Source organism: Odontesthes bonariensis, chromosome 4, assembly GCF_027942865.1.
Source record: "Odontesthes bonariensis isolate fOdoBon6 chromosome 4, fOdoBon6.hap1, whole genome shotgun sequence".
In the NCBI taxonomy this organism is placed as follows: domain Eukaryota; kingdom Metazoa; phylum Chordata; class Actinopteri; order Atheriniformes; family Atherinopsidae; genus Odontesthes; species Odontesthes bonariensis.
This window is the reverse complement of record NC_134509.1, coordinates 2195182-2206801: the sequence shown is the minus strand read 5'-3', so window position 1 is coordinate 2206801 and position 11620 is coordinate 2195182. Positions and strand designations below refer to the sequence as shown.

The window sequence follows — 11620 nt, the reverse complement described above, 5'->3', positions numbered from 1 at the left end:
ATGATTGAGCAAAAAGAGCAGTATGTTCAGATGGTAGTGCAATAAACGGAGTGAGGAGTTTATTGTTTCTTTGCAATAGGAAGATAATAGTGTGTACAGATAGTATTGATAAGTGCAGTTGTCAGGGGTTGGTGGCAGGCAGTGGTGTAGTCTACGTTGAACACAGGTATACGGCGTATATATGGCGTATATACCCACCTCTTTTTTGGGGGGATTTCCGTATACCCACCTAAAATGCTCAGTATACCCACCCAAAATTCGTTTTTCAATATTTAGAATCATCAACTTCATCAACTACCACTTTTCATGGAAGCCTTGTTATAATTTAACAATACAACGACAACACTTCAGAATTGCATTCATTCGGAAATTGCGGCAGTCAGTCAATCTCCAAGCAATCAGACGCGTTTTTTATGTCTCGCTGTCAGCCAAAACAAAAATCTATCATGGGGTGCGTACGTAGGTGCTTAGTGGCTAAGGAAAGGACTTTGTAAAGTCGAGGCTTCTACGAAAAGTCATTGTACATCTGGAATGGGCTGATACGATATGTTCTCAGGGTTAGGGTTAGGGTTAGCCATGTTCTCACCATTCTGATCGGATTATGGAATTATCATCTCATCATCTCAACCCGAGAGTTTGCATTTCCAGGGCACACTTTTCCATGGCTGTTGACAGGTATGGTAGTGATTTATTAACACGTTGTCTAACTTTCGTGAACATATTGTAATGACTTCACGGAGGCTCTGAGACCGGCGGTTGCCGAACGGCTCTTTATTAAGTTATTACAAGCAGTACAATCGCAGAACACGGGTGACTCTCAGTCCTGCTCCGCAACCAGCCCCAGGAGAACACCAGACCTGCACACAGACTGGACCACGCCCACTCCTCTCCCCCAATCACCAGCCCACACCTGAGTGACATGACCTGCGGTCCAGTGATTGACAGGGAGAGGAGGAAACAAGCCAGTCCGTGTGCTTTTACCCTCATTCTGGGTCGTTACAATATATTATTATTATGATGATGATCATTATTATTTGAAAAGCCTTTGTCATCTGGACAAAGCAGGCAGCACTGTGAGGATCGTGTTCTTTGATTTCTCCAGTGCATTTAACACAATCCAGCCTGATCTGCTTCGTCTGAAACTCCAGAAGACTCAGGTGGAGGCCTCAACAATCACCTGGATTAATGACTACCTGACAAACAGACCTCAGTTTGTCAGACTGAAGAATTGTGTGTCTAACCAGGTGATCAGCAGCACAGGAGCACCACAGGGGACTGTACTCTCACCATTCCTTTTCACTCTGTACACTTCAGACTTCCAGTACAAGTCAGACTCCTGTCATCTACAGAAATATTCAGATGACTCTGCAGTGGTCGGGTGTATCAGAGATGGACAAGAAGCTGAGTACAGAGAGCTGGTGGACCGCTTTGTGGCATGGTGTGGGAACAATCATCTCATCTTGAATGTTAACAAAACAAAGGAGATGATTGTAGATTTCAGGAGAAACAGGGTCAGATCAAACCCTGTTTCCATCATGGGAGAAGAAGTGGAGGTGGTTGAGGAATATAAATACCTTGGTGTTCATGTGGACAACAGACTGGACTGGAGACACAACAGTGAAGCAATCTACAAGAAAGGACAGAGCAGACTGTACTTCTTGAGGAAGCTAAGGTCCTTCAAGGTTTGCAACAAGATGTTGCAGATCTTCTACAAGTCTGTTGTTGAGAGCGTCATTTCCTCTTGCGTCATCTGTTGGGGCAGCAGCATCAGAACCAGGGACCTAAAAACACTCAACAACCTGATAAAGAAGGCTGGTTCTGTTCTGGGGACGACTGTGGAACCTCTGGAGACAATAATGCAAAGAAGGATTTTGCATAAAATCAAGAGAATTATGGACAACCCTGAACATCCTCTCAATGAGACTGTTATCGGAAAACAGAGTCTCTTCAGTCAAAGGCTTCTTCAGTTTGGATGCAAAACGGACCGCTACAGGAAATCTTTCCTGCCCACAGCCATCAGCATCTATAATAACTCTTTGATTTAATTGAGCTACATCAACATTTAATTTCCCTCTGGGATAAATAAAGTATTTTTGAATTTGAATTTAATTGAATTGAATGCATGATGAAAACATGCCAGTGAATTTCGCTAGGTAGCCGACCGCGAGCTGCCAGGTTAAACAAAGCAGCAGCGTTCCAGGTTTTTAGTTGGGGACGACGAGGATTATGGCCAGGTGCAAGGGACAGCAAGACCTTAGGAACTTTTTTAATAAGGTTGCCCGACCTGACGTTTCCGAAAGTAAGTTAAGTTGAGTCAAAAACATAATTCACGCTTTTTATGAGACTAGTATTGCTACCAAGTTACCCTTCTAGGTTGTTTAATTTGTGGACATAACACGGCAATAACACAGGCTAGTCATGCTGTAGTCTAGCTTTCGTTCTTCTCTCAATACTAGCAAGCTAGCTACTCTGATCCACGTTTGCTTACTTAGTTTAGAATTCTAGACGTTTGTTTATCTGGGATTCTTCTTTGGGAATAACTCCTAATCGCCATACCTGTCTGTATATGGTCTACATGATGATATGTACAGTGGCTGTCTGGATTAAGTAATTTATCTATCATAAACTAAACTTTATTTACTAGCCAGAACCATGCTATCTCCATGGTATGCATGGATGGGGAGATGTATCTGTACTTAGGCAATGGTAATTACATTATCTACTACACTGTTACTGCGATATAATGTCAGATGCAAAAACCTTTAGTGCATGTGATGAGTTTACAAAACAGGCTATATTTCTATAGGCCTACATTTAAAAATCAGTTCATTTCATTTTGTTTGAGCTTGACTTGCTGTAGGCCTACTTGATAGTAACATTTTTGATTGTCATTGATGAAAATGCTTAAAAATGAAACTTTACATTGGCCTATTTTTTGTCATAGCTTTTAGAGGGCTTTTCATCTGAACTGTGTTATGTCATAGTATTGTAGTACTATGGTACTTATTACTTTTCAATGACTATTACAGCGCGCCACTGGTGGTACGGCGTGCATTAAGGGGCTACTATTGGTTCCGAGGGGTCCCGAGTCCCGACCCCTAGTTTGGTACCACGGGCCAATGACTGGCCAACTATACAGTATACCCACCTCAAAAAGGTAGACTACACCACTGGTGGCAGGACACGGACTACAGAGGTGAGAAAGCAAACTTTATTTACAACTAAAGACAAAACAAAAAGCGCGGCTGAGCCGGAAGACAAAACTGAACTGTGGGACCAAAGACATGAATATAACTGTGACAAGAAAAATAAAAGACTTGGCATTAACATGAAAAAATACCTCTTATGACGTGGCTTGAAGGGAGATCGAGGAAAGAAATCACAACCTGAAAGGGGAGCCTGGAAACTAAATGGTGAACTGAGAGTGATTGTGAATGAGTGCTGCTGGGGAACGATGGACAGGTGAAGTGAATGAACTAATGACCTGGCATGGGAAGTGAGGGGAAAAACAATGGCAAAACTATGGCTGTGTTCCAAACCGCATACTACTCCTACTACTCCTACTAACTTTTTGAGTTAGTAAGCGAGTTTGAGTAAGCGAGAAGTTCCCAGATGCATACTAGACAGTGTTAATTTCGTCAGCTTTTTTTAATTTAGTCTTAGTCACAATGTCGAAAATCAATTTTAGTCTTGGTCAAATTTTAGGCATTTTAGTCAACACTGTACATAATAAAACTTCTCCACACACTGCTTCTCTTTTTCTCTATTTTATTTATATAACACTGTGCAGAATAGAACTTCTCATCTTGGCCACCACCGGCATCGGCGGCATGATCAATCATTATCATGCAGGTTGTTTTGTTGTCCTTCGCGTTGTAAACGAAATGGCTCCATACATCCAGGCGTTGTTTTCGCCCAGCTCCAACAAACCGTTTACCGGTATCTGAGCCCGACGCCATGACTGGACTGCAAAGTTGAACTAGCTACGGTTAAGTTATAGCTAGCTACCGGCTACGTTACTTGACATGGGAAGGGCCTAAACTCAACTGAACTCGACTCACTGAACGACTACTGAGGCACTGTGGGACAGAATCCGTGCAGGGACAAACAGGGCAACAGCGCGTAATCTTCTATGAAGTTCAAGAAACACTTATATTAACAATTACAAATTAAAAATTAATTATAAACAATTACATTTTTTAATGTCCATTCGTCCATGGCTTGTAAATTTCGTCTTGTCTTAGTCTCGCTAACGAAAACCATTTTTTATTCTCGTCATATTTTTATTTTCTGGAAGCAATTTTGTGCGTCATCGTCTTGTCATCGTCACGGGAAAAAGGGGCGTTAACGAAATATTTTCGTCATCGTCCTGGTTGACGAAATTAACACTGATACTAGATTCTCCTAAATGTTGGGTATGCATCATGAGGTTACTACTCATACTCAAACTACCCAAGATGGAACGTAACGTGACGTCGCCGATCGTCATTTCCTGTCAAAACGGCAGTTTCAAGCTAGCTACAACGAGGGTAGCTTCACTTCCTGTTTTCAAAACAAAAGCACCAATTGTATCCTAATGGCTTTCCCTATGATAAAAGGCAACGGGTATTTTATTTTGTGAAAATAACTGGAAGCGCGTTGCTCACTGCGGCTAGCTTTAGTAGCGCCGAATTCGTGGGAACAAAATTGTAAACAGCCGGTATTTTGTCAGGTTTTCAACACGTTGGGGATCTAAACGACTACTTTCTCACCAATCAAGTCCTCACACCCTTAAATGAGAAAAACATATATTTTTTAGTGCCGGGCAACGATTAAAATGTTTAATCTAATTAATCACATGATTTCCCTGATTAATCACAATTAATCGCATTTGTACGCAGAATCCAAAAATGAATCCAAAAGTAGCGTATAGCTTTTAGCATTTAGCTTTATTTTAAATGTGCTGCCATATGAATGAAAGTGCCATAACATTTGTTGTGCAAACACACTTTTAACATCAGCATCTTTCTGTAGTTTTTATGTAGAAGCCTCGCTCCACTGTCTGTTTCCTTGAATGACTTGCTGCTATCAGTTGTGTGTTTTGCCTTTAAGTGATATTTTAGACTGGAACTACTACGCTGAGAAGACAATTCAACTTGGCAGTGTTTACAGATGACTTTGGTTCTGTCGACTCCGCCGTCTGGAAGAACTTTAAAATGAAAATGGCCGAGTAAAAGTTCCGTACCCTTCTCCATGTTTGGTGGATCTGCCGATTACTTTCTTTTCCTGTTCCACAGCAGACAGCAACAGACTTTTACAATAATAATTAAAAAAAATAATAATAATAAAAAAAACTGCGTTAATGCGCGATAAAATATTTATCGGCGTTAAATAATTAGCGAGTTAACGCAATAATAACGAGTTAACTCGCCCAGCCCAAGTTTTTTAAAACAAAGAAAGATCCACACAGAAAATAGTTGCCATAGAATTCAAAACATGTGATGTAGCATAAAAAATTCTCTAAAAACAACTGTGATTTTAAAGAATGAATAACAAGTTGTTGCTTTTATAAAAAAACTTTATTACAAAAACCTACACAAGACTGGTATGACCAGTGACTCAAGGTAGCTAATGTTAGTGGAAAGTTAAAATTATGCCTAATCCTTCACTATTGATTGATTGATTTTTATTTATTTGTTTATTTGTTTATTTTGCCATTTAGTCATTTATTATTATTTAGTTAGTAGTAGTATTATTATTGTTGTTAATTCAATCATTGTAAATATTTAAAAATATGTTGAGCTACTTGACGAATTTGAATTTCCCCCATTGGGGGATAAATAAAGTATTTTTCTATTCTATTCTATATAATCCACTATTTGCTGATTTTAGGACTAAACCACACTTAGTGTATATTTTAATATTGTCGTCTTGATTGCTACCGAAAACAAACAATAAAACACAGCAAAATCTCGTAAAAGTGGAACGTTCTGACCATTTTGTGCCTGGGTTTTAATGGGCAGGATGCCCCCTGCCGGGCAGAATGCTGTATAGCAGGACTCTCCCATGTCGATCAACTTTGTTTTTCTCTGACCTTTTCTCTATTTTACCATTGTCCAATCAGGCTTCGTGTTTGCTGACCAGAACCGCCCACAATGCATGTCACAGCCAATCCCTTTAGAGTACAAGGAGACAGTGGGAGGGGCTAAGTTCCAGAAACTCTAAGGTGTTGTCATCCGCATTCTTTAATTTGCTGTGTTTAGCGCTGGGCGTGCTAGCGGCTCCGATGTTGACAATGCGGCTCTAACAGCTGTAGTAATTTTTTCTTCTTTTCGGTAGGCTGTAGGGGGATTTTTTTTAACGTATTTCTCTAATATCAAACAGAGAAGATACGATTAAGTAGTGCGAAAACCAAAAAAAAAACACATATTTACTTCTAAACCTAGCTAACAAACTATTAGCTTAACGCCTTACGTTAGCTATGGAGGAGAGGAAGGAGGAGGGAGAGGCTGAAATCCAAGAGCACGGCCCCGAGCACTGGTTCTCCAAATGGGAACGGCAGTGCTTGGCGGAGGCAGAACAAGATAATCCAAACGAAGAGGAGACGGAACAAAGTCAACAAAAGCTGTGGCACCTCTTTCAAAACTCTGCAACTGCTGTTGCTCAGCTCTACAAAGGTATGCTCCAAACATACCGAAGTTCAAGTTACGCTAACCGCCTCGGCTAATGCTAATAAATGCTAATAAAAGCCCATCCTGCCAACTAACGGTGTCGCTTTGGCGGATAGACACAAAGGGCACTCTTAAGCTAAAAACGCTAGCATTTGCTTGAGTGCCTTTACATTATTAGTGCTATATGTTTTTGAAGATAGTTTTTGGTGGCATTACGGTGTATATTCTGTCTACGTGACAATGCTAATTATTCCGTTGTTCCGTTCTCGACACTGTGACCCTGTTCTGCTGCTAGCTCACGGAAGCTAATGCTAACGCTAGCAGCTGCTAGTAGCCGGTCACCGTGTCAGAGAGTCGGACAACAAGGCTCAAATGTGTCCCGCGGAAGCCCAAGTTGTCAGAGCTCTTCCGTGGCCTCACGAGTTTACACAAATCCAGATAGTTTCCTCTACCGGAACATATGCTAACTTGCTAAATACTGTTACATTTGTCAACGCATTATTCCTTCCAGTTCGGTCATCAGAGGGGACTCTCAATGTTTTGTCTAACTAACCTGGCCTGTCAAAATGGCGATACTCCGGGAGGAGATTGCAAAATAAAAACAACAGACGTGTTAACGTTGAAACGCTGCAGGGATTGTTGAAGTTGTGGATGTTTATAAGGTGACAACGCGGGCACATTTTTATCCCAGGACACCATTCAGCTGATTATTGCTGATGGGTGCATGGTTTCTCATAGCAAAACAAAATGGCGAAAGGACTAAAGTAAACGTATCCGTGTTTGAATTCAATTTTATTTGTTTATACATGGAAATGGCGTTTGTCTGTAATAACTTGAGCCCCTGGCAGCTTGTGCACATTGTAACTGTGTTGGGTTGATTGGACGACAAGCTTTTTTTTTTTTTTTTACCATGAGTAAAATGTGTTTACTCTGTTTTCCTTTAGATGGACTTTAGTTGGCCATTATTTTTATAGCATTATTTAGATATTCCTTGTCAGGTGCTGTCATCCCTGTTTGTCCAGAGGCTCCTGCTGACAGGCTGTCCCAGTCTTGTGTTCTCAAACAGAAACTCTGTCACCCTTCAGGATGCTTTCTGGGTGGACTTCACAGATTAAATGTTATTCTCTCCGTTCAGAAACGCAGAGCTGGTGAAAAAGCCATTGGAAGTAGGCTACAGAGGAGGGGCTTAACCCACATATTTCTGGTCCATATTCTTGGCAAACCCAAACCATTGTTGGTGGGTCAGGTCTTCATCTGCATATCTGCTTAATAGGCCTGTGTAATTACCTTCTAGAAATGTGGAAACATCCATATCCCAGTCACAAGTCTGGCTTCTAAGGCCCATTTGTGACAGTTTATTGTTTATTTTCTCTTATTTTCGGGGCTTGTCGTGGGGAGTTTTGTGTTCGTAGCGCAGCTGTGTCATTTTAAAGGTCTTATCAGAATCTCGCTGTCTCTTTAAATGCGTTTCATAGATCGAGTATGTCAACAACAAGGCCTCTCCCTCTGGGTGCCCTTCCAGAATGCAGCCACAGCTGTCACTAACCTCTACAAAGGCAAGTAATATCTTCACTACTTCCCATCTTGTGATTAAATCTTTTCATGATACGACGCAGCAAACAAGCTCAGGTTGGTTTTGACTGCGGTGTCCAGATAAATAAGTATAAACCGAGGTGTCCTTGTGTGTTATCAGAGAGCATGGAAGCCCACCAGCGGAGCTATGACTTAGGCATCCACCTGGGGTACCAGCGTAGGAATAAGGAGGTGATTGCGTGGGTGAAGAAAAGGCGAAGAACCATCAGGCGAGAAGACCTCATTAGCTTCCTATGTGGCAAAGCTCCGCCCCCACGGACAGCTCGCACCCCGCCCAAAGTCGCCATGGTGTCTGCGAGCCGATCATCGCCCCCGGAGACGGACAGCTCTGTGGAGACCGACCTGCAGCCCTTCAGAGAGGCCATCGCCCTCCACGGTCAGCTGAAAACGCCGCGTTCAGCCGGAGGCTGCAGCGTTGTGGAGTGATCAGAGTCTGATGTGAGTTTTTATTCTTTTTTTATCTGTCCTCAGGCCTCAGCGGCGCCATGGCGAGCATCTCTGTGCGCTCTGGTCCTCCTGGTTCCCCGACTCACCCCGCCCAGTCTCTCGGTCGCCGTAGGAACGGCCTTCACGACGTGGACCTCAACACCTTCATTGCTGAGGAGATGGCGCTTCATTTAGATTCCGCTGCCAGCCGTAAACGCGGCTCCGCCCCCTGTAGCGACGTCATCACGGACTCACCCACCCATAAACGTAACAGGATGCTCTGAACCTTTCTTACGCCGCCGACTCCTCCGCCGCTCGGTGGCCGGTTGGACAGGCGATGGGGACTGATGCCTCGGCCGGCCATTTTGAAATCTTCCTCCATAAAAGCCCTTTTTCAGACGTGAGACGCGTAGCATCGAGCTGTCAAAGCGATGTCATATCTTCTCAGTTAATGTTCCTCATGGCTCCATTCAGACACGCCTGCCAACGTGACGGCGAGAAACCGAGCGCCGTAAAGATTCAAATGAGCGTGTTTGTGTGCGTCCCAGCAGCGGTGGCTGGAAGCGGCTGAAACTGAAACCTTTCTACACCTTTAAGCTCATTAAGTGTTCTACTCATTGCACTACAAGTCAAGAAAAACTCGTTCTGGTCCCTCGGCTGAGGACGCCGTCTCCACCCTCGCTGCTGTCTGTCAGCTCAGGAGGCGCGTCTGTAACGGCGTGATGTTTTCTGCCGTAAAAGTTCACATCGAGTCAACAGACACTGTGTTAGAAAGCGGGAGGACGGCGCCTGAAACCGTCTGCTCCCATTTAAGCTGCTCGGCCCCGCAGCCTGTTATCATACGCAGAGTTTGAACTTGTTTATTTAGTAATGCGATTATGTTGAATTCCTCAGAAGTTAAATTCGCCCGCCGCTGCTGTGACCGCAGCTTGTTTGGACGCTCGTTTCTCAGTCCCACCCGGTCAAATCGTCCTTAAAATGTTACGCAAGCGCACCTGTGAGCTCGTTAGCACTTGTTCGTTGATGGAGGGATTAATGGAAAGCAGTGCATGTCTGAAAGGGACTTCGGTTGCAATGTTACAAATAAAGAAGAAAACTTGATATTTAGCCTGTTCTTTATGTCCCAGCCCCCCCCCCCATTTTTTTTTTTCTCAACAGGAAACTTTTCTCTCATCTTCTCCATCGTAAAGTTCTGTTGCTTTAAAAAACAAAAAAAAAGAATAAACCTCACCTTATTTCTTTGAGTGGCTGTCCTCAGTAGGTCTGACACAGAAGCACACCGACACTTCAACTCCTCGACGTGGCAGAATGTTGCATTTGGATATCGCTTATTTGTGCTTCACTCTTTACAATCGGATGAACCAGACTGTTTGCAGTCCTCTTTCCCCCCTTTTTCTTTCTTCTTTTTTTTTTGCCTCTTCTGAGGAGCCAAACCGGGCTGGACTGAAACCTTGACTTAAAAAAAGCAAAGTGTGTCATTATGCTGGGCCTCTGTTTGCGTATCTGACAGCAGAACTGCCACTTACTGTGTTGTACATGTCTTCGCCTTCCAGTACGCTGCTACACTATATCTGATTGTGGTGCAACAGTGAGTGTGAGTCTATTTCTATGTATGTTTCATCCACTCGTTTAATCTTTTACTTAAATTCATCCGTTTTTTTGTTGTTTTTTTGTCTTCAGTTTCATTTTGCAGCCCCAAAAACCCAGGGTTTTATCACAAAGCACCTCAGCCCAAGTCGCACACAAGCACCCGCGTCCTGCATTTTTATTTTCAATTTTATAACCGCACTTGTATCTATTATAGTCAAGTTTACAAAAATACAAATTACGCACAGTGTCCATATCAGCATCCGAATACACTGGACTGTGTTCCGATTCTTCCATTTTTGGCATTACAAGCAGTAACGGTGTTTGAAAGCTTGCATCCTTTGACCTGCTTAGTGTTTTTACATTGAGCACATTAATAGAAACATAGACTCTTGCATTGCAATCATTTTACGTCTTTGGATTTTCAAGATTTGTAACACTGTCACACTTGTGATTTCAGCTTTAAACCTAGAAAATGACAGGCACCAATTAATCGCCTAGGAGCTAGTAGGGGCCAATGGCTGTGAGATTATATTTTGTTTAGCAAGCTCATGGATTATTGGGTGTGGTAGTTAAGCAAAGCCCTTGTTTTTGCTAATTTCTCACACACACACACACACACACACTGCTTTGTGATACAATCTTGTCTAACGTGTGTAAATAACATGTAGGTGCTGTTATGTGGTACATATTGTAAAAAAAAAAAAAGGAAAAAAGAAGTGCTAATCCTTTGGGATGTTCTTGTACAATAATGATTCCGAAATTAAAGAAGGAAAAAAAAAAAAAAGGTAACCTGCTTGAGTGTTGACAACATCTTGTGTCAGTGCAGGATGGCCTTTACTCAAAAATGGCTCAAAACTTCACTGAATGACTTTATCTGTTTCCTGAAAGGTGAGATAGTGTCTTATAATGGGAAACCTTTATTATAACTCTTGAAAATACTCGTGAATATATATATTTTCTGATGATGGAGCGCGCTGGCCCTTTATGTCAGTCTGACAGGCTTCACTGCAGAGCCTTGTTCGATCAGACTGCCGACAAGCTGAAAATATTGTGCAGTTCCACTTAACCAACACACGGGGGCGACAAATACCGCTTTATTCTGCTCTCTGTTTTCCTTTAAGACTTTTCTTATTATGGAAGCCCGTTTCCGCCACTTAATAAAACATTTTAACGCAGTTTTTTTTTTAGTTTTTTTGTTTATTTTGTCTTAAATTTAAATTTTATATTGTCTTCTCACCGTAGTAGTTCCAGTGTAAAAAATGTAATCTAATTAATCTCATGATTTCCCTGATTAATCACGATTAATCGCAATTGTACGCAGAATCCAAAAGTAGTGTATAGCTTTTAGCATTTAGTTTTAT

The 11620-nt window shown here is 42.2% G+C and overlaps 1 protein-coding gene across 1 annotated transcript; it reads left to right on the top strand.

The window, feature by feature from the left end:
* Positions 1-6223: 6223 nt before the first annotated feature.
* hapstr1b (HUWE1 associated protein modifying stress responses b) lies at positions 6224-10334 on the top strand. Its single transcript, XM_075462478.1, has 4 exons — positions 6224-6656; positions 8126-8206; positions 8344-8619; positions 8715-10334. The coding sequence occupies exons 1-4, from the start codon at positions 6461-6463 to the stop codon at positions 8951-8953; spliced, it is 792 nt and encodes a 263-aa protein (XP_075318593.1). The 5' UTR covers positions 6224-6460; the 3' UTR covers positions 8954-10334.
* Positions 10335-11620: the final 1286 nt, after the last annotated feature.

Excerpts from the sequence above, each read along its gene's own strand:
- hapstr1b (XM_075462478.1), top strand. The coding sequence starts at position 6,461 with ATGGAGGAGAGGAAGGAGGAGGGAGAGGCTGAAATCCAAGAGCACGGC. Across the intron at positions 6,657-8,125 it reads TGTTGCTCAGCTCTACAAAG|ATCGAGTATGTCAACAACAA; the intron begins GTATGCTCCAAA and ends TGCGTTTCATAG. Across the intron at positions 8,620-8,714 it reads AGAGGCCATCGCCCTCCACG|GCCTCAGCGGCGCCATGGCG; the intron begins GTCAGCTGAAAA and ends ATCTGTCCTCAG.